At 47.7% G+C, this 25,567-nt stretch overlaps 1 protein-coding gene across 6 annotated transcripts in view; it reads right to left on the reverse strand.

Annotated features, from left to right (window-relative positions):
- The window catches only part of CTNND2 (catenin delta 2), a 1,915,824-nt gene that overhangs the window by 1,093,165 nt on the left and 797,092 nt on the right, over nucleotides 1–25,567 (reverse strand). For all 6 annotated transcript variants that reach the window (XM_063922708.1, XM_063922704.1, XM_063922707.1 and 3 more), the window contains one exon: nucleotides 15,817–16,381. In XM_063922708.1, the coding sequence (XP_063778778.1) occupies nucleotides 15,817–16,381 (565 nt within the window). The remainder of the gene's footprint in view (nucleotides 1–15,816; nucleotides 16,382–25,567) is intronic.

Raw genomic sequence — 25,567 nt, forward strand, 5'->3', positions numbered from 1 at the left:
TATAAAGGGGAGGAGTTATTTGGGGTCGGTCTATCGGACCTGGTGGCCACGGCAACTGCTGGGAAATCCACATAAAAAGACGCCGTCTTATCCGGCTCAGTCCTTTCGTCCCCATAAGGGCAAGCGGGCAAAAGGTTCCTCTTTTCTGCCCCGGGGCAGAGGAAGGGGAAAAAGACTGCAACAGACAGCCACTTCCCAGGAACAAAAGCCCTCCCCCGCTTCTGCCAAGTCCTCAGCATGACGCTGGGGCCTTACAAGCGGACTCAGGCACGGTGGGGGCCCGTCTCAAGAATTTCAGCGCGCAGTGGGCTCACTCGCAAGTGGACCCCTGGATCCTGCAAGTAGTATCTCAGGGGTACAAATTGGAGTTCGAGACGTCTCCCCCTCGCCGGTTCCTGAAGTCTGCTTTACCAACGTCTCCCTCCGACAGGGAGGCAGTATTGGAGGCAGTTCACAAGCTGTATTCCCAGCAGTTGATAATTAAGGTACCCCTCCTGCAACAAGGGAAGGGGTATTATTCCACGCTGTTTGTGGTACCGAAGCCGGACGGCTCGGTGAGACCAATTTTAAATCTGAAGTCTTTGAACACTTACATACAGAGGTTCAAATTCAAGATGGAGTCACTCAGGGCAGTGATCGCGAACCTGGAAGAGGGGGACTATATGGTGTCTCCGGACATCAAAGATGCCTACCTCCATGTCCCCATTTACCCTTCTCATCAAGGGTACCTCAGGTTTGTGGTACAAAACTGTCACTATCAGTTTCAGACGCTGCCGTTTGGATTATCCACGGCACCTCGGGTCTTTACCAAGGTAATGGCCGAAATGATGATTCTTCTTCGAAGAAAAGGCGTTTTAATTATCCCTTACTTGGACGATCTCCTGATAAGAGCTAGATCCAGAGAACAGTTAGTATTCGGAGTAGCCCTATCTCAAGTAGTGCTACGGCAGCACGGCTGGATTCTAAATATCCCAAAATCGCAGCTGATTCCGACAACACGTCTTCTGTTCCTAGGGATGATTCTGGACACAGTCCAGAAAAAGATGGTAGCTTCCTACGAAGCGATTCCATTCGGCAGATTCCACGCAAGAACGTTCCAGTGGGATCTGCTGGACAAATGGTCCGGATCGCATCTTCAGATGCATCAGCGGATAACCCTGTCCCCAAGGACAAGGGTGTCTCTTCTGTGGTGGTTGCAGAGTGCTCATCTTCTAGAGGGCCGCAGATTCGGCATTCAGGACTGGGTCCTGGTGACCACGGATGCCAGCCTGAGAGGCTGGGGAGCAGTCACACAAGGAAAAAATTTCCAGGGCTTGTGGTTAAGCCTGGAGACATCACTTCACATAAATATCCTGGAGCTAAGGGCCATCTACAATGCTCTAAGCCTAGCACGACCTCTGCTTCAAGGTCAGCCGGTGCTGATTCAGTCAGACAACATCACGGCAGTCGCCCACGTAAACAGACAGGGCGGCACAAGAAGCAGGAGGGCAATGGCAGAAGTTGCAAGGATTCTTCGCTGGGCGGAAAATCATGTGATAGCACTGTCAGCAGTGTTCATTCCGGGAGTGGACAACTGGGAAGCAGACTTCCTCAGCAGGCACGACCTCCACCCGGGAGAGTGGGGACTTCACCCAGAAGTTTTCCACATGATTGTGAACCGTTGGGAAAAACCAAAGGTGGACATGATGGCGTCACGCCTCAACAAAAAACTAGACAGGTATTGCGCCAGGTCACGGGACCCTCAGGCAATAGCTGTGGACGCTCTGGTAACACCGTGGGTGTACCAGTCAGTGTATGTGTTCCCTCCTCTGCCTCTCATACCCAAGGTACTGAGAATCATAAGAAGGAGAGGAGTAAGGACTATACTCGTGGCTCCGGATTGGCCAAGAAGGACTTGGTACCCGGAACTTCAAGAGATGCTCACGGAGGACCCGTGGCCTCTACCTCTACGAAGGGACCTGCTCCAGCAGGGACCCTGTCTGTTCCAAGACTTACCGCGGCTGCGTTTGACGGCATGGCGGTTGAACGCCGGATCCTGAAGGAAAAAGGCATTCCGGATGAAGTCATCCCTACCCTGATCAAAGCCAGGAAGGATGTAACCGTGCAGCATTATCACCGTATTTGGCGTAAATATGTTGCGTGGTGCGAGGCCAGGAAGGCCCCTACAGAGGAATTTCAACTGGGCCGTTTCCTGCATTTCCTGCAAACAGGACTGTTTATGGGCCTAAAATTAGGGTCCATTAAGGTTAAAATTTCGGCCCTGTCGATCTTCTTCCAAAAAGAACTGGCTTCAGTTCCTGAAGTTCAGACTTTGTCAAAGGGGTGCTGCATATACAGCCTCCTTTTGTGCCTCCAGTGGCACCTTGGGATCTCAATGTGGTTTTGGGGTTCCTAAAATCACATTGGTTTGAACCACTCACCACTGTGGACTTAAAATATCTCACATGGAAAGTGGTAATGCTATTGGCCCTGGCTTCAGCCAGGCGCGTGTCAGAATTGGCGGCTTTATCCTATAAAAGCCCTTACCTAATTTTTCATACGGATAGGGCAGAATTGAGGACTCGTCCTCAATTTCTCCCTAAGGTGGTTTCAGCGTTTCACCTGAACCAGCCTATTGTGGTACCTGCGGCTACTAGGGACTTGGAGGACTCCAAGTTGCTGGACGTAGTCAGGGCCCTGAAAATATACGTTTCCAGGACGGCTGGAGTCAGAAAATCTGACTCGCTGTTTATCCTGTATGCACCCAACAAGCTGGGTGCTCCTGCTTCTAAGCAGACTATTGCTCGTTGGATTTGTAGTACAATTCAGCTTGCACATTCTGTGGCAGGCCTGCCACAGCCAAAATCTGTAAAAGCCCATTCCACACGGAAAGTGGGCTCATCTTGGGCGGCCGCCCGAGGGGTCTCGGCTTTACAACTTTGCCGAGCAGCTACTTGGTCAGGGGCAAACACGTTTGATAAATTCTACAAATTTGATACCCTGGCTGAGGAGGACCTGGAGTTCTCTCATTCTGTGCTGCAGAGTCATCCGCACTCTCCCGCCCGTTTGGGAGCTTTGGTATAATCCCCATGGTCCTTACGGAGTTCCCAGCATCCACTAGGACGTCAGAGAAAATAAGAATTTACTTACCGATAATTCTATTTCTCATAGTCCGTAGTGGATGCTGGGCGCCCATCCCAAGTGCGGATTGTCTGCAATACTTGTACTTAGTTATTGTTAACTATATCGGGTTATTGTTGTAGTGAGCCATCTTTTCTAGAGGCTCCTCTGTTTATCATACTGTTAACTGGGTTCAGATCACAAGTTATACGGTGTGATTGGTGTGGCTGGTATGAGTCTTACCCGGGATTCAAAATCCTTCCTTATTGTGTACGCTCGTCCGGGCACAGTATCCTAACTGAGGCTTGGAGGAGGGTCATAGGGGGAGGAGCCAGTGCACACCAGGTAGTACTAAAGCTTTCTATTTGTGCCCAGTCTCCTGCGGAGCCGCTATTCCCCATGGTCCTTACGGAGTTCCCAGCATCCACTACGGACTATGAGAAATAGAATTATCGGTAAGTAAATTCTTATTTTTTATGATCAGCCCCAAATGTTATAATACAGGCTAGATCATGTTCCCCGTTTTTATTCTCTCTTTGAACACACACACTATTTTTTTTCTTCTTTAATCTGTTTTTATTAAAGCAGTAGACAAATCAATAGTACAGCATTTTTCAGACAATCAAATCCAAAAACATCGCTGGTCGTACATATCCATTAGCTACATTTTGAGCACTTAAGATAAATAGAAAAGTTGTCTGCTCAACAATCATAAGATATACATATAGATACAGACATTATAATGACCTAGCTAAGGAAAGATTAGACAAGAAGAGAAAGAATGGAAGGAGAAAGGCTGTAAAGAATGGGAAGAAAGAGAGAGCCCTAAAGGAGATAGGTGGGATAAAGTTTTCGTTTGGAGATCTGTAAGGTGCTGAGGATTTATCGGGATGAATAATGGGAGAAGGACTAGTTAACTACATAAGACCGATATACTGGAGACTCCTTGAAGTCACACCAGGGGAACCAGATGGAAGTAAAGTCAATGGTTCTTCCCATCGAGAAGGAGATAAGGTCCTCCATTTCCAAGAAGTAATCAATCTTTTTAAACCATTGTTTGATCAAGGGCGGGGAGACGGATCCCCAAAGAGTCGGTATAACAGCCTTTGCAGCGTTGCTAAGGTGTCTCAGTAGGGAGCATTTGCAGGAATGTGTACTTGCTGAGGTAAGATTAAGGAGCCAAAACACACTATTTTTTTATAGTAGATCTTTCCTTTCCATTAGTGATAATTCTTTTTGGCTTTATCTAAATGTTCCTTTGTGTATTCCTAATTGGAAGTACGAATCATATGTTCACTCTGTTTGTTATATTTTTTGATATTGCTACAGTTTCTTTTTAAAATGTAACAATTGACTTTTCGGGATTCCTCTTATCCAATTTTATGATGTTGACTTTTTGTTAATATACTTATGCAAATCTGCAAGTTTTATGAATCTTGCTGTATTGATTTGACACTACAGCCACATCCCCCCAAACATGGATGTTTTCGCAATACACCATGAAGAGGTTGGCATAGTTGAGAGCGAATTTGGTCCCCATGGCGGCTCCTGCCATGTGTATATAATATTCTACTTTGAAAGAGGAGTAATTATTCTTTAAGATTAAATTAATACCTCCTATAATAAAATCTATTTTATTAATGGGGATTGTAGACTGATCTAAAAGCCAAGAGACTACTTCTATCCCTTTTCATGGTCTATAACTGTATACAACAACCTAACGTCTGCTGTCACCAAAAACAGTGGAATCTGTAGGTAGAATCTGTAATGTGTAGTGGAATCTGTGCACAAACTTCTCCAAAACTAGAACAGAAATGACAGTGATGGATGCCAACACATATTTTTTTACCTTATACTAGCCCCATAGACTTTGAAACCAACACTTACAAATGTTATTAAACTGTGTTTCATTTGTCCCCATCATTCACCAGGTCGTGAAAAGGCAAAACACATAAAAACATCAGTCGTGATAACAGCAGCTTCGGCCATCTGAGTAAGCTTACTCAGAATGACTGTCTCCTGCCCAATTGTGAGGTCAGTAAATCTGCATCGGAAAACGTGCCCTGCCATTCCCAGAAAAATGGGGCCAACACGTCCCCATTTTCTAGAAACTTGAGCAGCAGTACCCCCGCACTGAGCATCCGCTTCATGTCAATTACTGATAGCTGGTCTGAACTCTGACCCCCCCCCCCCCCCAACTCCTACTGCGTCACCAAGTGTTTCGACATCTACTGTATTGAGCATTTCATGGACGGACATGTACAGTATTACATGTGTATTGTTTTTTCCTCCCCTCTCACTGTACACTGAGAGCGCCCAACCTTTTCCACGGTCCCTCTTCACCCACCTCACACACACACACACACACACACATATGCAGTGGGAGCCCAACTGTGCCTATCTGACGTGGGACTAACATTGGATAATTATTATATAGATACTAGTGATTTGGACCCCACAATCCCCATACTCACCCCCCAGCTGCTTTTATGCTCAACCTGTTTCGGCACTGCAGGGTTCCCCTCTCTTCTCCCCTGGCTTTAAACTTGTCCTATCTCAGTCACTGCAGTGGGAGCCATTGGATGGGCACATGCCACAAGCTCTCACTGCACATGTTGAAGACACGACAGAGATACAAGTTATGAGCAAAGTGGTGTATATGCTTTCCGGAGCTTGGCCCCAAAAGAGAATCCATTGAAGACTATGGGTTGCGTTTTGCACATTTTTTAGGACTTTGTTCACTGACACATGCACAGTATTATTAGATCCTATTGGAGCCGTGTTCCTGCAGAACTTCTTTGATATATCATTTTGATAATTACATTTCTTATTGCGGCTATATGTAACAATATGCAATTATAACTATTGGGGCAGAATTGCCATTAAAGATAAATGTGCCCAATAATTTGATATTTTGGAGAAAAGACACAGCATGGGGAGTCAGACTCGTAAACTGAAACAATATGGAGATATGAGAAGAAAGCAGACCATAGATCCAGAATATGTTTTGCAGTAACAATATATGTCAATTAAGGGGTAAAAAAAAAATCAATATACTGTGTAGCAGATATTATATTACATGTTCTGGTTTTGAGGCATACTGTTATTGTTGTAGCTACCAACCTGATACCTCTATCAATGATGAGTAATCAACAATCAATCCTACACCACAATATCGCTGCCTAGGTGCAGGGCCGGCAACAAAAATCATGGGGCCCGGTACAGTGATATCTCCGGGGCCCCCTCAGAATTAATATATTTTATATATATATATATATATATATATATATATATTTTATTTTTTTCCCCCCTCTTACGTCCTAGAGGATGCTGGGGACTCGGTAAGGACCATGGGGTATAGACGGGCTCCGCAGGAGACATGGGCACTTTAAGACCTTTTAATGGGCGCGAGCTGGCTCCTCCCTCTATGCCCCTCCTCTAGACCTCAGTTAGATCCTGTGCCCAGAGGAGACTGGTTGCACACTAGGGGAGCTCTACTGAGTTTCTCTAGAAAAGACTTTTGTTAGGTTTTTTATTTTCAGGGAGCACTGCTGGCAACAGGCTCCCTGCTTCGGGGGACTGAGGAGAGAGAAGCAGCCCCACTTTCCTGGACTGATGGGCTCTGCTTCTTAGGCTACTGGACACCATTAGCTCCAGAGGGTCGGAACACAGGTGTCGTCCTTGCTGTTCGTCCCGGAGCCGCGCCGCCGTCCTCCTCACAGCGCCGGAAGATAGAAGCCGGGTAAGTATAGGAAACAAGAAGGCTTTAAAGGCGGCAGAAGACTTCAGATCTTCATGAGGTACCGCGCAGCGCACCATTGCTCCCACACACACACACAAGGCACAGCAAGGGTGCAGGGCGCAGGGGGGGGGGGCGCCCTGGGCAACAATTATGGCCTCATATTAGACTGGCACAGATATATAGACATTGCGGAGGCAGTATATATAAAAACCCCGCCAGTATAAACAAATAGCGGGACCGAAGCCCGCCATCGAGGGGGCGGAGCTGGATCCCTCAGCAATAACCAGCGCCATTTTCTCCACAGCTTGCTGCGGAGAAGCTGCTCCTGGACTCTTCCCCTGCTGTACAAGTAACGGGGCAAAAACGAGGGGGGGGCACATTGATTCGGTGCTACATTTGTTATAAAAAGCGCTTACAGATCTGGGACTTGGTTTCAGAACGAAGTGGCGCTGGGTGTGTGCTGGCATACTCTCTCTCTGTCTCTCCAAAGGGCCTTATTGTAGGTCTGTCCCCATATCCGTATATCGCAGTGTGTGTGGGGGTCTCAGCACGCGTGTGTCGACATGTCTGAAGCGGAAGGCTCATCTAGGGAGGAAGCAGAGCAGATGGTGGTAGTGTCTCCGTCGGCACAGCCGACGGCGGATTGGGTGGACATGTGGAATGTTTTGAATGCTAGTGTGGCTTTATTACTTAAGAGATTGGACAGGGCAGAGTCCAAAGCCCAGGCAGGGAGTCCATCCATGGCTCTTACGGTGTCACAAGACCCTTCAGGGTCCCATAAACGTCCCTTTACCCAGATAGCAGACACTGATACCGACACGGATTCCGACTCCAGTGTCGACTATGATGATGCACGGTTACACCCAAGGGTGACCAAGAGTATTCAATACATGATTATTGCGATAAAATATGTATTACATATCACAGAGGACCCCTCTGTCCCTGACACAAGGGTCTGCATGTTTAAGGAAAAGAAACCTGAGGTAACGTTTCCCCCATCTCATGAGCTGAACGCTTTATTTGAAAAAGCTTGGGAAACTCCAGACAAGAGACTGCAGGTTCCCAAGAGAATTATTATGGCGTATCCTTTCCCCTCAAAGGACAGGTTACGGTGGGAATCCTCACCCACGGTGGACAAGGCCTTGATGCGCTTGTCCAAGAAGGTGGCCCTACCGTCCCCGGACACGGCGACCCTAAAGGATCCTGCGGATCGCAGGATTAAAAGCAATTTATGCGACTACGGGAGCCCTGCTCAGACCGGCAGTAGCGTCGGCATGGGTGGGTAGCGCAATTGCAGCTTGGGCAGATAACTTGTCATCTGACATTGACACCCTAGATAAGGATAGTAGTTTGTTGGCCTTAGGTCACATCAAGGACGCAGCATTATATATGAGAGAGGCTGCGAGAGATATTGGGCTTTTGGGTTCAAGAGCCAATGCCATGGCAGTTTCTGCTAGAAGGTCCCTGTGGACCCGTCAATGGACAGGTGATGCTGACTCAAAGAGACATATGGAGGCTTTGCCTTACAAAGGTTAAGTTTTATTTGGGGAGGGCCTCGCGGACCTGGTTTCCACAGCTACCGCGGGTAAGTCTTCTTTTTTGCCTTACGTTCCCCCACAGCAAAAGAAAACACCTCAATATCAGATGCAGTCCTTTCGGTCTCATGAGTTCAGAAAGGGGCGTGGCTCATCCTTCCTCGCCAGAGGTAGAGGGAAAAGAACACCAGCTACGGCTAGTTCCCAGGAGCAAAAGTCCTTCCTGGCCTCTACCAAATCCACAGCATGACGCTGGGGTTCCGCTGCGGGAGTCCGCACCGGTAGGGGCACGTCTTCAGCTCTTCAGCCAGGTCTGGGTTCAGTCAGACTTGGATCCTTGGGTGGTCAAAATTGTATCCCAAGGCTACAAACTGGAGTTCGAAGATGTGCCTCCTCACCGATTTTTCAAATCGGCCTTGCCAGCTTCTCCCCCAGAGAGAGCAATAGTTTCAGCTACCATACAAAAGCTGTGTCAACAGCAAGCGATTATCAAGGTTCCCCTATTGCAACAGGGGAAGGGGTTTTACCCTATTTGTGGTCCCGAAGCCGGATGGCTCAGTCAGACCAATTCTGAATCTAAAATCCATAAACCTATATTTGAAGAGGTTCAAATTCAAGATGGAATCTCTACAGGCAGTGATCTCCAGCCTGGAAGGGGGGAAATTTTATCGTGTCACTAGACATAAAGGATGCATACCTTCATGTCCCCAAATAGCCTCCTCATCAGGCGTACCCGAGATTTGCTGTACAGGATTGTCATTACCAGTTTCAGACGTTGCCGTTTGGTCTTTCCACGGCCCCGAGAATTTTCACCAAGGTAATGGCGGAAATGATGGTGCTCCTGCGCAAGCAGGGGGTCACAATTATCCCATACTTGGACGATCTCCTGATAAAAGCAAGATCAAGAGAACATTTACTAAAAAGCGTGTCTCTCTCCCTGAGAGTACTACAACAACACGGCTGGATTTTAAATCTGCCAAAGTCGCAGTTGGTTCCGACAACTCGGCTGACGTTTTTGGGCATGATTCTGGACACGGAAAAACAGAGGGTTTTTCTCCCAATGGAAAAGGCCCAGGAACTCAAGAACATGGTCCAGGACCTGCTGAAACCAAAAAGAGTGTCAGTTCATCAAGAACATGGTCCAGGACCTGCTGAAACCAAAAAGAGTGTCAGTTCATCAATGCACTCGAGTATTGGGAAAGATGGTGGCGGCCTACGAGGCCATCACGTTCGGCAGGTTCCATGCAAGAACTTTTCAGTGGGACCTTCTGGACAAGTGGTCAGGGTCCCATCTCCAGATGCATCGGAGGATACTCCTGTCCCCCAGGGCCAGGGTCTCTCGCCTGTGGTGGCTCCAGAGTGCTCACCTTCTAGAGGGTCGCAGGTTCGGAATTCAAGATTGGGTTCTCGTGACCATGGACGCGAGCCTCCAAGGATGTGGAGCGGTCACCCAGGGAAAAAAAATTCAGGAAATATGGTCAAGCCAGGAGGCTTATCTACACATCAATGTGCTGGAATTAAGGGCCATATACAACGGTCTGAAGCAGGCAGAGAATCTTCTTCGCAACCTACCCGTTCTGATCCAGTCAGACAACATCACAGCCATGGCGCATGTAAACCGCCAGGGCAGGACAAGGAGCAGAGCAGCAATGGCGGAAGCCACCAGGATTCTTCGCTGGGCGGAAAATCAAGTAAGCGCTCTGTCAGCCGTTTTCATTCCGGGAGTAGACAACTGGGAAGCAGACTTCCTCAGCAGGCACGATCTCCATCCAGGGGAGTGGGGACTTCATCAAGAAGTCTTTGCAGAGGTAACAAGTTGTTGGGGACTCCCTCAAATAGACATGATGGCGTCACGCCTCAACAGGAAGCTTCGGACGTATTGTTCCAGGTCGAGGGACCCTCAGGCAGTGGCAGTGGACGCCCTAGTGACACCGTGGCTGTTTCAGTCGGTCTATGTGTTCCCTCCACTTCCACTCATTTCAAAAATATTGAGAATCATAAGACGAACAAGAGTGCAGACAATACTCATTGTCCCAGATTGGCCTCGAAGGGCCTGGTATCCAGATCTTCAGGAAATGATCACAGAAGATCCTTGGCCGCTTCCTCTCAGAGAGAACCTGTTACAACAGGGGCCATGTGTGTTCCAAGACTTACCGCGGTTACGTTTGACGGCATGGCGGTTGAACGCCAGATCCTAGCTAGGAAAGGTATTCCGGGGGAAGTCATCCCTACTCTATTAAAAGCTAGGAAGGAGGTAACGGCGAAGCACTATCACCGTATCTGAAGGAAATATGTGTCTTGGTGTGAAACCAAGAATGCTCCTACAGAAGATTTTCAGCTGGGTCGTTTTCTCCATTTTCTACAGACAGGAGTGGATATGGGCCTAAAGTTAGGCTCCATTAAGGTGCAGATTTCGGCCTTATCTATATTGTTTCAGAGGGAATTGGCTTCTCTCCCAGAAGTCCAGACTTTTGTAAAAGGAGTGCTGCACATCCAACCTCCTTTTGTGCCCCCAGTGGCACCGTGGGACCTTAACGTGGTGTTAAAGTTTCTTAAATCGCACTGGTTTGAACCTCTTCAAACAGTTGAATTGAAGTTTCTCACTTGGAAAGTGGTCATGTTGTTGGCCTTGGCGTCTGCAAGGCGGGTGTCCGAATTGGCAGCTTTGTCTCAACAAGAGCCCCTATCTGATTTTCCATGTGGATCGAGCAGAGTTGAGGACTCGTCCTCAATTTCTGCCTAAGGTGGTCTCGTCTTTTCACATGAACCAACCTATTGTGGTGCCTGTGGCAACGGATGCCTTGGAGGATTCCAAGTCCCTTGATGTAGTCAGGGCCTTAAAAATTTATATAGCCAGAACGGCTCGGGTTAGGAAAACAGAGGCACGGTTTGTCCTGTATGCAGCCAACAAGGTTGGCGCTCCTGCTTCTAAGCGAACTATTGCACACTGGATCTGTAACACGATTCAGCAGGCTCATTCTACGGCTGGATTGCCGTTACCAAAATCAGTAAAGGCCCATTCCACTAGGAAGGTGGGCTCTTCTTGGGCGGCTGCCAGAGGCGTCTCGGCATTGCAGCTTTGCCGAGCAGCTACGTGGTCGGGTTCAAACACTTTTGCAAAATTTTACAAGTTTGATACCCTGGCTGATGAGGACCTCATGTTTGCTCAATCGGTGCTGCAGAGTCATCTGCACTCTCCTGCCCGGTCTGGAGCTTTGGTATAAACCCCATGGTCCTTACGGAGTCCCCAGCATCCTCTAGGACGTAAGAGAAAATAAGATTTTAAACCTACCGGCAAATCTTTTTCTCCTAGTCCGTAGAGGATGCTGGGCGCCCGTCCCAGTGCGGACTAAATCTGCAAGGCTTGTATATAGTTGTTGCTTACATAAGGGTTATTTTACAGTTAAGATCAGTCTCTGGCTGATTCTGTTTGTTCATACTGTCAACTGGTTTAGTATAAACCATGTTGTACGTTGTGTGTGGTGTGGGCTGGTATGTATCTCGCCCTTAGATTAACAAAATTCCTTTCCTCGTACTGTCCGTCTCCTCTGGGCACAGTTCTATAGCCGAGGTCTGGAGGAGGGGCATAGAGGGAGGAGCCAGCTCGCGCCCATTAAAAGGTCTTAAAGTGCCCATGTCTCCTGCGGAGCCCGTCTATACCCCATGGTCCTTACGGAGTCCCCAGCATCCTCTACGGACTAGGAGAAAAAGATTTACCGGTAGGTTTAAAATCTTATTATATATATATATAAAAACAATACTCTCTCTGCGCTGTTTGAGTATAACTAATGTGGTGATAAAGATTTATGACTGGCAGCCCAATTCACCTAAGTTCCTTCCTTGCTAGGAGAGGAACTGACAAAAGAAATATACAACAATATGTGAGCTGGCGCCTGAGGGTTGAGTCAACACCCTGTGTTACAAAAGGCACTTATGCTTCACATCTTTAAGAGTCAAAATGTGGTGGCAACATGTTAAATCATAAAATTTATTATATATAAAAACAAGTTCAAAGTCCATGGTTCGTTTGTAAAAGGAGTAATAAGTCGCTCCACACTTAGTGTATTTCCGTTTAAGATGTCGAGGACAATAGTAGGTGAATCTCTACAGTCTCCTCTTTTTCTTCAATATATTCAGAGGTGACATCATAAAGGAAGAACAAGAATACCCAAAGCGTTTCGTCTTATTATAAGACTGTATGGTAAGTATTATCAAAAATAAGCGGATATGGATACCCGACACCGCGATATAAAAAAAACCTTAGTATCAGAGGGGCTTTCTATTTGAGTCATCCGCCAATCCTCATGGGTCGACTACTTGAAAGTAAAATCTAGATACTCGGGTGTAGCAGGAATTCACTTAGGTGAGAACCTTTAGTGGATCAGCAGTGATAGCCTGGTCTCTGAGTAATGAGCCATTACTCAGAGACCAGGCTATCACTGCTGATCCACTAAACCCTCAGCCGCCAGCTCACCTATTGTTTTATATATATATGTATATATATATTATATATACACACACATACACACATATATATATATATATATATATATATATATATACACACACACACCTATACACCTATATAAATATGTATATCTCTCCCCCAGACACACCACAGCCTGTTTCTCCCCATCTCCTAACTCCCACACAACCCACAGTCTGTCTCTCCCCAATAACTTCATGCTGCATTCTCAGCACACCAACCCCATTTCAAAGCCCTGTAACCCCTGACCAATCCACTCTTACCCTAGGAAGAGACTCACCTGTGCTGCACTCTCCAGTATCCAGCAGGTACCATGCGGCTAGGGATGCCAATCTCGGGCCATTTATTCAATCCTGGGTATCGGAATTGAAAAATGGTCAATCCCGGGATTTCCGGGATACCCAAGATTGACTTTTCCCTATGTGGCCGCCCCCTCGCCCCGCCCGCCCGACATGCACACATACCACCAGGCCCAGCGCTCTCCATCCAGCCATGGTTCCCGGGGCAGGCTGCATGATGTGGTGGCGGTGTGGCTTCTTGCTGTGTAGTGTGAGCACGTGGCTGGGAGGCTACAGCACGGTCCTCACTCCATCCCTGCACGCTGATGTATACATAGTAGATGGGCGGCAGGGTGCGCGGCGCTGCTGCTGTACAGTGCTGGCTAGCGACGGCTGTCGGGGATCCCACACCTTTCAGTGACGATAGCAGGGGCACCCCGTCGAGATTCTCTCCCCCCGGCGGCAGTCAGCGGCGAGTGACGTCGCAGCGTGACCTCTCGCTGCACGTCACACTGCACTGGGGAGTCGGGAGGAGGAAGCTGGGCAGCGTCCTGAGGACGCTCAACGCTGATCCCTCAATCCCCGGGATTGAATCCCGGGCGTTTTTGGGCCTAAATCCCGGGATCTCGACGATCCCGGGATTGGCCTCCCTACATGCGGCCCTCACACCCCACCAGAAGAGGCTGGCGCAGGGTATGGGAATCCTGGCTAGTGAAGCTGCAGCCATGTACCATAAATGCCTGCAACAGAGCTGTACCCGGAAGAGCAGATGCACATTCGCGCCGCACAGTCACTGTGTGTGAGAGGATCCAGTCACTTGGAGGCTGCACCTATACCGCCTTCAGCTCGCTGCCCTATTTGGACAAGACAGCTCACATCCCTGCCGGGTACTAAGGGGTCTATTTACTAAGCCTTGGATGGAGATAAAGTACCAGCCAATCAGCTTCTTACTGCCATGTTACAGGCTGCGTTTGAAAAATGACAATTAGGAGCTGATTGGTTGATACTTTATCTCCGTCCACTTTATCTCCATCCAAGGTTTAGTAAATAGACCCCTAAGTGGCATATCTTTGGGTCCCCTCTGATCCTTGGGGCCCGGTACAGGTGCCCCCTTTGACCCCCCCGTCGCCGGCCCTGCCTAGGTGTCATCATTGACTATGAACTGTCCTTTGTTCCCCACATTCAATCGGTCTCAAAATCATGTTACATGCATCTAAAAAAAACATATCCAAAATATTACCATACCTGACACAAGACACTGCAAAAATTCTAATCCATGCTCTCATTATCTCCCGCATTGATTATTGCAATAGTCTTCTTACTGGTCTTATCAAAAAGAGACTCTCACCACTACAATCCATTCTGAATGCAGCTGAGAGGCTAATCTTCCTCGCTAGATGTTCATCGTCTGCATATCCACTCTGTCAGTCCCTCCATTGGTTACCTGTATTCTACCGTATTCAATATAAAACACTTTTACTCACACACAAGGCCATTAACCAAACTACACCTATATACATCTATTCGCTTATCTCAAATTATCTCCCAACCCGACCTTCGCTCTTTACAAGATCTACATCTCTCATCTACACTCATTACTCGCTCCCATGCACAATTGCAGGACTTTCTTGGGATGCACCCACTCTGTGGAATGCCCTACCATGCACAATAAGACTCTCTACTACTTTCCAAACCTTCAAGCATTCCCTGAAAATTCACTATTCAGACAAGCTTATCAAATTCCAGAACCGCTCACATAACCTTCATAAGCTTTCCTATCCAATTTTATCCCCACTGTAACGTCCACACATATCCTCATATATTTTCTCTCTTCACTTCCTCCAGATCCTAGTTTATCATTGCTGTGATCTGATATACAGCCCACCAAAAACCTTTGCCTTCTGGCGGACAACTATGCAATAGATAGCACCTTTCCTTGTGTATCTATGCCTATTTCCCTATAGATTGTAAGCTTGCGAGCAGGGCCTTCCTACCTCTATGACTGTTTATTACCCAGTTTTGTTTTATCATTGTGTCCAACTGTTAAGCGCAACAGAATTTGCTGCGCTATATAAGAAACTGTAAATAAATAAATTGTTGTATGTATTATTGCCTTCGTTTAGTTTCCGTAACGTATTTGTATATACAGTACATATTTTTTGCAATATAAATTATAAAATTTCAATGAATGCTCCGTATTACTTTGCAGCATCCCCTCTAGAATCTACTAGTTGCAGTATTAAGAGAATAATTCTATGTCATAAACTCATAAATGATTCCAAATGTGTCTAAGTAATTTTCTTAAATCTGACAAAATAATTTTACTTAATCTATATTTCTCTTTAACGCATACTGTATATTTTTGTTCACTATGTTATAAACAAGTCTTTACGATCTGACAAAGACAAAATAATTAAACATGCCCCTTAAACAACTGTGAAATGCAACTGACTGGTCTAAATTTGAGGTTGTAATAAAATTAATATGTTGCAATATTACTGCTAAGGGATTAGAACCTTTCAAAACATAAATATATGGACATGTCTGCAAATTATCTTTTCTCCAGAAAGTTGTTGCTTATAATTTTACTGTAAATAAGTGTTTACACTTGGTAAGATAAACTTTTATATTAATCAATATATGTTGTCATGCATATAGAGTTTAAAGAGGCATTACCTGCTAAACTGCCAGGTCTCTGCAACGTGGCTGTGGCATATAGTTCTTGTGAATGCTTATTGTACTGATCGGAGGAGTGAACAAGACGTTTTGTAGGTGAAAGAGTAGCATATGTACCGATAGTTGAACTCAACTGATGCAAAGGTGAAGAAGTTATATTTGACTGAATGGTTGGTGGTGAGGTCACACGTACAGATGAAGGTGAAAGGCCAGCAGATGATACAACGATGTTGATAGGTGAACTGGTGCTGTAGGACTTGGCAAGGCGGCTTGGAGACTGTTTTGGTGAAGAAACCCTCTGCAGGGTGCTGTAACCAGTACTCTCAGAAGCAGAACCCACCCGCTGAAGCTTAGTTGGAGAACCTACTTGCTGCATTGATAAGGGAGAGCTTACTCTCTGTGCTGGCAAAGTTGAGCTTGAATAAAAAAGTGTTGAAGAATGCGGAGAATCAGGCAAATGGAAAGCACTTCCATGGCTTGGCACAAAGGACTCTCTCGAGTGAGAGGCAGCATGTGATTGTGAAGATTCAGATCCAGATGTATGAGCTACTCTGCTATTTGTGCCCTGTAGAGAAAAAAATAATAACAATAAAAATAAAAAATAGCAAACTGTATAAATGCATCTATATAACTGCTAATTACTGATATGACAATTTGCCATATCTGCATAACACAACAAGAAGTACTGTATGTACATTATCTAGTTTTTCAGTGACATATAAAGTCTAAAAATAGAAAGTGAAAGCCTACTTACCTGTTATGCTTACCTGCTGAGGTCCCTAATTGGCACTGAACCCCACTATTCTTTTCCTCAGCAGTGCTTAAAGTGGTCCTAGATAGGTGGTGGAACTCACCCCACCCCCCTCCCAGCGCCCATGCAATAAAGGGATTGTGCGCGCCGCGGTCATGCAAAAGTATACCCAATTAAAATTACGAAGCACAGTAACACAATCTTATTCACATTACACCACATAGTGGTGTCCCTTATTCATGTTATGACAAACATTAGTGCCCCTTATACACAAAGCCAACAGTAGTAGCACCACTAATACACATAATGTCCACAGCAGTAGCGTCCCTTATACAATGCCCACAGTAGTAGTGCCCCTTATGCAATGTCCACTGTAGTGGTAGTGCCCACAGTGGTAGAGCACCTTATGTAGAGTCCATAATAGTGGTGCCGCTTATGCAATGCCCCCAACAGTAGTGCCCCTCTTTATACAATGCACTCATTAGTAGTGCCCACAGTAGTAATGCCCCTGTGTAGTATTGTCCCCAGTAGTAATGCACCTGTAGTAGTGCCTGTAGTTATGCCCCCAGTAGTTTAGCCACCAGTGGTAATGCCCCCAGTAGTTTAGCCTCCTGCAGTTTAGCCCCCAGTTGTAATGTCCCCGTAGTTATGCCCCCAGTAGTTTAGCCCCCAGTGGTAATGCCCCGTGTAGTTTAGTCACCATAGTTATGCCCCCAATAGTTATGCCCCAGTAGTTTAGCTCCCCTGTAGTTTAGCCCCAGTGGTAATGCCCCCAGTAGTTTAGCCACCCTGTAGTTTAGCCACCATAGTTATGCCCCCAATAGTTATGTCCCCAGTAGTTTAGCTCCCCTGTAGTAATGCACCCAGTAGTTTAGCCACCCTGTAGTTTAGCCACCATAGTTATGCCCCCAATAGTTTATCCCCTGCAGTTATAGCCCTTGTAGTTATGCCCCCAGTAATTTAGCTCCCCTGTAGTTATGCCCCCAATAGTGTAGCCCCCTGTGGTAATGCCCCTTTAGAAGCGCAGCTAACACACACACAAACCCCCCATCACAATACTCACCAAGCCCCGCTCCTGCTTCTGGACCGCTGCCCTCTGCCTGGCCACCCGCTCCTAAGAACTATGGGAGAAGCGCAGCGCCGCACACTGCCGAAAGCCCGAGCTCAGGACTGAGCTCCTGCCTCCGGCTGCCGCTGTGGGGAGGGAGCCGGGCGGCCGCTGGTAGCACAATCTCAGCGGACGATCGACATCTCCCTGTACGCCGGGCTGACATCGGGTTAGGTGAGCCAGAGGAGGTGGAATTGGATTCTTCTCCAAATGGAACGGACGGAACACAGTTCCGCCCCATTCCGGCTTATTTTAACCCCTGCCTCTCAGCCTTCAAATGTGAATGCAGAGTTCATAAGGGAGGAGCATTTACAATAACTCACATTACTGTAAACAGGCCAGAAGAGCTACCAGAGATATTCTCTGAATGGATGAGCAAGTATGTAATCACTAGTTTTTTATACTCCACTCAATATTAAATTTGTATTTTTTGATGGAGTTCTTTTTTTGAATACGAAAAAGGTTACATGATTTATTTGGAGGTAAGTTAAGCCGCCTACACACGGTGCAATGCAGGCTAACGGCCGATATTGACTATATTGTGGCCAGAGGCATGAACCTCCGATATAGGCCCTCATTCAGAGTTGATCGCTAGCTAGCTATTTTTTGCAGAGCAGCGATTAGATAGTCGCCACCCACGGGGGAGTGTATTTTCGATTTGCAAGTGTGCGATCGCTTGTGCAGCCGAGCGGGCTGAAAGAGTTTTTTGCAGTTTCTGAGTAGGTCTGAACTTACTCAGCCCTTGCGATACCTTCAGCCTGTCCCGGAATGGACTTCAGACACCAGCCCTGTAAATGCCTGGACACACCTGCGTTTTCCCTACCACTCCCAGAAAACGGTAAGTTGACACCTATAAATGCCTTCTTCCTGTCAATCCCCTTGCGATCGGTTGTGCGAATTGATTCATCGCTAGAAGCATTGCACAGCAACGATGCTGTTTGTACCCATACGATGCACGTGCGCATTGCGGTGCATGCGCAGTAGTAACCTGATCGCTGCGCTGCGAAAAACGTCAGCGAGCAAATCGGAATGAGGGCCTTAGTCAATACTGGCCTGCATGCACACATTTTTTCCTTGCGATGCCGATCCCGCGGGACTGCGCATTGGCATCGCAAGGTTTTTCCACAAGGTGCGATATGCACTGTGTTTTCTACCAATATGGACTATAGAGACCATGGTGGTCATTCCGAGTTGTTCGCTCGCTGCCGTTTTTAGCAGAATAGCGATCAGGCTAAAAATGGGGGATTCTGCGCATGCGTATGGGCCGCAGTGCGCACGCGCTAAGTATTATCACACAAAACTATGCAATTTTACACAGGTCCGAGCGAAGCTTTTCAGTCGCTCTGCTGATCGGTGAGTGATTGACAGTAAGTGGGTGTTTCTGGGCGGAAACTGACCGTTTTCCGGGAGTGTGCTAAAAAAACGCAGGCGTGTCAGGCTAAAACGCAGGAGTGGCTGGAGAAACGGTGGAGTGGCTGGCCGAACGCAGGGCGTTTGTGACGTCAAACCAGGAACTAAACGGACTGAGGTGATCGCAATCTAGGAGTAGGTCTGGAGCTACTCAGAAACTGCAGGGAAAATAAGAATTTACTTACCGATAATTCTATTTCTCGTAGTCCGTAGTGGATGCTGGGGACTCCGTAAGGACCATGGGGAATAGCGGCTCCACAGGAGACTGGGCACATCTAAAGAAAGCTTTAGGACTAACTGGTGTGCACTGGCTCCTCCCCCTATGACCCTCCTCCAAGCCTCAGTTAGGATACTGTGCCCGGATGAGCGTACACAATAAGGAAGGATTTTGAATCCCGGGTAAGACTCATACCAGCCACACCAATCACACCGTACAACTTGTGATCTGAACCCAGTTAACAGCATGATAACAGAGGAGCCTCTAGAAAAGATGGCTCACTACAGCAATAACCCGATTTTTTGGTAACAATAACTATGTACCAGTATTGCAGACAATCCGCACTTGGGATGGGCGCCCAGCATCCACTACGGACTACGAGAAATAGAATTATCGGTAAGTAAATTCTTATTTTCTCTAACGTCCTAAGTGGATGCTGGGGACTCCGTAAGGACCATGGGGATTATACCAAAGCTCCCAAACGGGCGAGAGAGTGCGGATGACTCTGCAGCACCAATTGAGAGAACTCCAGGTCCTCCTCAGCCAGGGTATCAATTTTGTAGAATTTTACAAACGTATTTGCTCCTGACCAAGTAGCTGCTCGGCAAAGTTGTAAAGCCGAGACCCCTCGGGCAGCCGCCCAAGATGAGCCCACCTTCCTTGTGGAGTGGGCATTTACAGATTTTTGGCTGTGGCAGGCCTGCCACCGAATGTGCAAGCTGAATTGTACTACAAATCCAACGAGCAATAGTCTGCTTAGAAGCAGGAGCACCCAGCTTGTTGGGTGCATACAGGATAAACAGCGAGTCAGTTTTCCTGACTCAAGCCGTCCTGGAAACATATATTTTCAGGGCCCTGACAACGTCTAGCAACTTGGAGTCCTCCAAGTCCCTAGTAGCCGCAGGCACCACAATAGGTTGGTTCAGGTGAAACGCTGAAACCACCTTAGGGAGAAACTGAGGACGAGTCCTCAATTCCACCCTGTCCGAATGGAAAATCAGATAAGGGCTTTTACAGGATAAAGCCGCCAATTCTGACACGCGCCTGGCCCAGGCCAGGGCCAACAGCATGACCACTTTCCATGTGAGATATTTTAACTCCACAGATTTAAGTGGTTCAAACCAATGTGACTTTTGGAACCCAAAAACTACATTGAGATCCCAAAGTGCCACTGAAGGCACAAAAGGAGGCTGTATATGCAGTACCCCTTTTACAAACGTCTGAACTTCAGGGACTGAAGCTAGTTCTTTTTGGAAGAAAATTGACAGGGCCGAAATTGTAACCTTAATGGACCCCAATTTCAGGCCCATAGACACTCCTGTTTGCAGGAAATGTAGGAAACGACCCAGTTGAATTTTCCTCCGTCGGGCCTTACTGGCCTCGCACCACGCAACATATTTTCGCCAAATGCGGTGATAATGTTTTTCGGTTACATCCTTCCTGGCTTTGATCGGGATAGGGATGACTTCATCCGGAATGCCTTTTCAGGGTCCGGCGTTCAACCGCCATGCCGTCAAACGCAGCCGTGGTAAGTCTTGGAACAGACAGGGTCCTTGCTGGAGCAGGTCCCTTCTTAGAGGTAGAGGCCACGGATCCTCTTAAAGTTCCGGTTACCAAGTCCTTCTTGGCCAATCCGGAGCCACGAATATAGTGCTTACTCCTCTCCATCTTATCAATCTCAGTACCTTGGGTATGAGAGGCAGAGGAGGGAACACATACACTGACTGGTACACCCACGGTGTTACCAGAACGTCTACAGGTATTGCCTGAGGGTCCCTTGACCTGGCGCAATACCTGTCGAGTTTTTCCCAACGGTTTATAATCATGTGGAAGACTTCTGGGTGAAGTCCCCACTCTCCCGGGTGGAGGTCGTGCTGAGGAAGTCTGCTTCCCAGTTGTCCACTCCCGGAATGAATACTGCTGACAGTGATATCACATGATTTTCCGCCCAGCGAAGAATCCTTGCAGCTTCTGCCATTGCCCTCCTGCTTCTTGTGCCACCCTGTCTGTTTACGTGGGTGACTGCCGTGATGTTGTCCGACTGGATCAACACCGGCTGACCTTGAAGCAGAGGACTTGCTAAGCTTAGAGCATTGTAAACGGCCCTTAGCTTCAGGATATTTATGTGAAGTGATGTCTCCAGACTTGACCATAAGCCCTGGATATTCCTTCCCTGTGTTACTGCTCCCCAGCCTCGCAGGCTGGCATCCGTGGTCACCAGGACCCAGTCCTGAATGCCGAATCTGCGGCCCTCTATAAGATGAGCACTCTGCAACCACCACAGGAGGGACACCCTTGTCCTTGGTGACAGGGTTATCCGCTGATTGTCACGATCCGGGTATCTGGACGCCATTTCTTACCCATCAGATGCCTCCTAAGGCTGGCTCAGCGCTCCAGGACCGGATCCCATCTGTTATCCTAATGTTCACATTCCTGCATCCTCTCCTGTCTCTCTGAGACGCTGTCACAGTAACGCCTTATTACATCTGGCATGGCGTCTTCCGCGGCCTCCGCCGCCGTCCCTGAGCTTCTGCATGCAGAGTGTCAGAGTGGCGATTACGTCAGCCGCGGCCTCCGCTGTGTCCGCGTGGTTGGATGTGCACTTGTCAGCCTGGCGTCTCCTGTCTCCAGTGGCCGGCGCCGCCATTACTGTTTTCATTACCACATGGATTACAAACCAAACTTCCCTCCAAGTGTCTGCATGGGCGCAGCCATCTTGGATTCTGTCAGCTGATCATTTCCTCCAATCTGTTGTCAGTATTGTTAATCTGCATAATTGCCTAGCCAATCCCTTCCTTGCTGCAGGTATAAATACACTGTGCCTGAGCAAGGAAGGCGTCAGTGCTTTGGTTGTCAAACCTAGTTCCTGTTTGTCTCTCTCCTGTGATTGTCTTCCAGGTTCCAGCTCCTGTCTCAAGACTTCCACCATAGAGACCCGCACCAGCATTCCACCTGCGGTGTAGCCTGACTCTCCAATCCATTGTGGATTCATCTGTTTCCAGCTACAACATTACCTGCTTCCAGCTCAGCTTCCAGCAGAGTACAGCTTCCCTTAAAGGGCCGGTGTCCTTTCTACACTTTACCACTCTCCACCGGTATTATTATTTCTCCGCTCTCAAGTTCTGCATTTCAGTTCATATTTCATCGCTCCCAAGTTCATTTATTATTTAACTGGTTCCAGCCAGTATCCACTCCGTGCTAACAACAGTCTGGTTCCAGCCAGTATCCACAGCAGCTGTTTTACCTTCAGCAACCCAGCTTTTCCTGGAACACCAGCTGGCACAATCCTGGGTTATCTCCATTGCTACAGTCGGGCCTGGTAAGGACTTTCCATCTAGAAGATCATAAGAACTATCTCACACTACCAGTGCCCTGTGGCTCCTGCCATCCTGTAGTACCCAGGAACTGTATTTATTATTTGCTGACTTTTACGTTTTCTTTTACTGCTGCTGTGTTGCGGAGTTGTCATAATAAACATCATTGACTTTTATCTAAGTTGTCGTGGTCACGCCTTCGGGCAGTTATTATTCATGTTACTTACATGTCCAGGGGTCTGATACAACCTCCCAGGTTCCGGTACATCTCAGCCCCTACAACTGAGGCTGCCTCCCGTCAGCTCAGGCCCTCAGTTGTGACAGTAAGCACTGACCTAATGAATCCAGCCGGAGACCAGGATCAAGCGGCCAGGCCGATGCAAGAACTGGCAGCCCGACTAGAACATCAGGAGGCTGCACAGGGCCACATCATCCGCTGTCTCCAGGATCTCTCTACTCGGCTGGATGGGATTCAGACAACTCTCCGTGGATCAGGCGCATCTGGTGCGTCAACCACAGTGACTCCAGCTATAACCCCACCCACCTTACCCATTTCTGCTCCACGTCTTCATCTTCCAACGCCAGCAAAATTTGACGGATCTCCAAGATTCTGCAGGGGATTTCTCAACCAGTGTGAGATTCAGTTTGAGCTACAACCTGGCAATTTTCCCAGTGACCGTACAAAAATTGCCTACATCATCTCTCTTCTCAGTGGCTCCGCCCTTGACTGGGCATCACCGTTATGGGAGAGGTCCGACACCCTGCTATCTTCTTACACTGCATTCGTGTCAACATTCAGGCGCATCTTCGACGAGCCAGGCCGGGTAACCTCAGCTTCATCCGAGATTCTCCGTTTACGCCAGGGGTCACGTACTGTAGGACAATATCTGATACAGTTCCAGATCCTGGCATCCGAACTGGCATGGAACGACGAGGCCCTGTATGCTGCATTCTGGCATGGCTTATCTGAGCTTATTAAAGATGAGTTAGCTACCAGAGACTTACCTTCTAAGTTAGATGAGCTAATCTCACTCTGCACGAAAGTTGATTTACGTTTCAGAGAGAGAGCAACTGAGCGTGGAAGATCATCTGCTCCAAAATCTTCTGCTCCTCCTCCTCGTCAACTGTCACCATCTAAAGATGAGCCCATGCAAATTGGCCGTTCCCGTTTAACTCCTGCTGAGCGCCGAAGACGTCTCTCTGAGTCTCTTTGTCTTTACTGTGCAGCTCCGTCTCACACCATCAATGCCTGTCCCGAACGTCCGGGAAAACTCCAAACCCTAGCTCGCCCAGGAGAGGGCCGGCTAGGAGTAATGATCTCCTCTCCATCTCCTCATGATTGTAATCTCCCAGTCTCGCTTCAAGTTGCTCAACGTTATCGGAACGTCATTGCTCTCCTTGATTCCGGAGCAGCTGGGAACTTTATTACTGAAGCCTATGTTAAACGGTGGTCCCTACCCACCGAGAGACTTCCTTCCTCCTTTTCCTTAACTGCCGTGGATGGCAGTAAAATTTTTGATACTGTTATTGCTCTAAGGACTCTACCAGTTCGTCTGAGAGTGGGAGTTCTTCATTCCGAACTTATTTCACTTTTAGTGATTCCAAGAGCCACACATCCTGTGGTCCTGGGCCTTCCATGGCTCCGTCTTCACAATCCTACAATTGATTGGACGACTACGCAAATCCTGGCATGGGGTTCCTCCTGTGCAGAGACATGTTTGTTTAAAGTATTGCCTGTCTGTTCTTCCTCCCCCAGGTCGTCTGATGTTCCACCTCCTCCATATCAAGATTTCACGGATGTGTTCAGTAAAGCTTCTGCTGATATCCTTCCTCCTCATAGAGAATGGGACTGCCCGATTGATCTCGTTCCAGGGAAGGTTCCACCTCGAGGCCGAACTTATCCGTTGTCTCTGCCTGAGACGCATTCTATGGAGGAATACATTAAAGAGAACCTAGCAAAGGGGTTCATTCGACCTTCTTCTTCCCCAGCCGGCGCAGGCTTCTTTTTTGTAAAAAAGAAAGATGGTGGTCTGCGGCCGTGCATCGACTACAGAGGTTTGAACGACATTACCATCAAGAACCGTTATCCTTTACCCCTGATTACTGAGCTCTTTGACAGAGTTAGCGGAGCTACCATCTTTACAAAGCTGGACTTGCGAGGTGCATACAATCTCATCCGGATCCGTGAGGGTGACGAGTGGAAGACCGCCTTTAACACCCGTGACGGACATTATGAGTACCTCGTCATGCCCTTCGGATTGAGCAATGCTCCAGCTGTCTTCCAGCATTTTGTCAATGAGATTTTCAGAGACATTCTATACCGTCATGTCGTGGTCTATCTAGACGATATCCTCATTTTTGCCAACGATTTAGAGGAACATCGTTTTTGGGTTAAAGAGGTTCTGTCCCGTCTCCGTGTCAATCATCTCTATTGCAAATTAGAAAAATGCGTCTTTGAAGTCAAGTCCATTCCGTTTCTAGGGTACATTGTGTCCGGTTCCGGACTAGAGATGGATCCTGAGAAACTACAAGCAATTCAGAATTGGCCGGTACCCTTAACCCTCAAAGGGGTCCAGAGGTTCTTAGGGTTCGCCAATTATTACCGAAAGTTTATACGAGACTTTTCCACCATTGTGGCGCCTATTACTGCTTTCACCAAGAAGGGTGCTAACCCGTCCAAGTGGTCTGAAGAAGCCATGCAAGCTTTTCATCTTTTAAAACAGAGGTTCATCTCTGCGCCTGTCCTGAAACAGCCTGACATCGACTCTCCTTTCATCCTAGAGGTGGATGCCTCCTCCGTTGGAGTAGGAGCGGTGTTATCTCAGAGGGCTAAAGATGGCCATTTACATCCTTGCAGTTTCTTCTCCCGGAAGTTCTCCCCAGCTGAGCGCAACTATGCCATTGGCGACCAGGAGTTGCTAGCCATCAAGCTCGCTCTAGAAGAGTGGAGG

Source organism: Pseudophryne corroboree, chromosome 5 (genome assembly GCF_028390025.1).
Source record: "Pseudophryne corroboree isolate aPseCor3 chromosome 5, aPseCor3.hap2, whole genome shotgun sequence".
Taxonomy (NCBI): Eukaryota; Metazoa; Chordata; class Amphibia; order Anura; family Myobatrachidae; genus Pseudophryne; species Pseudophryne corroboree.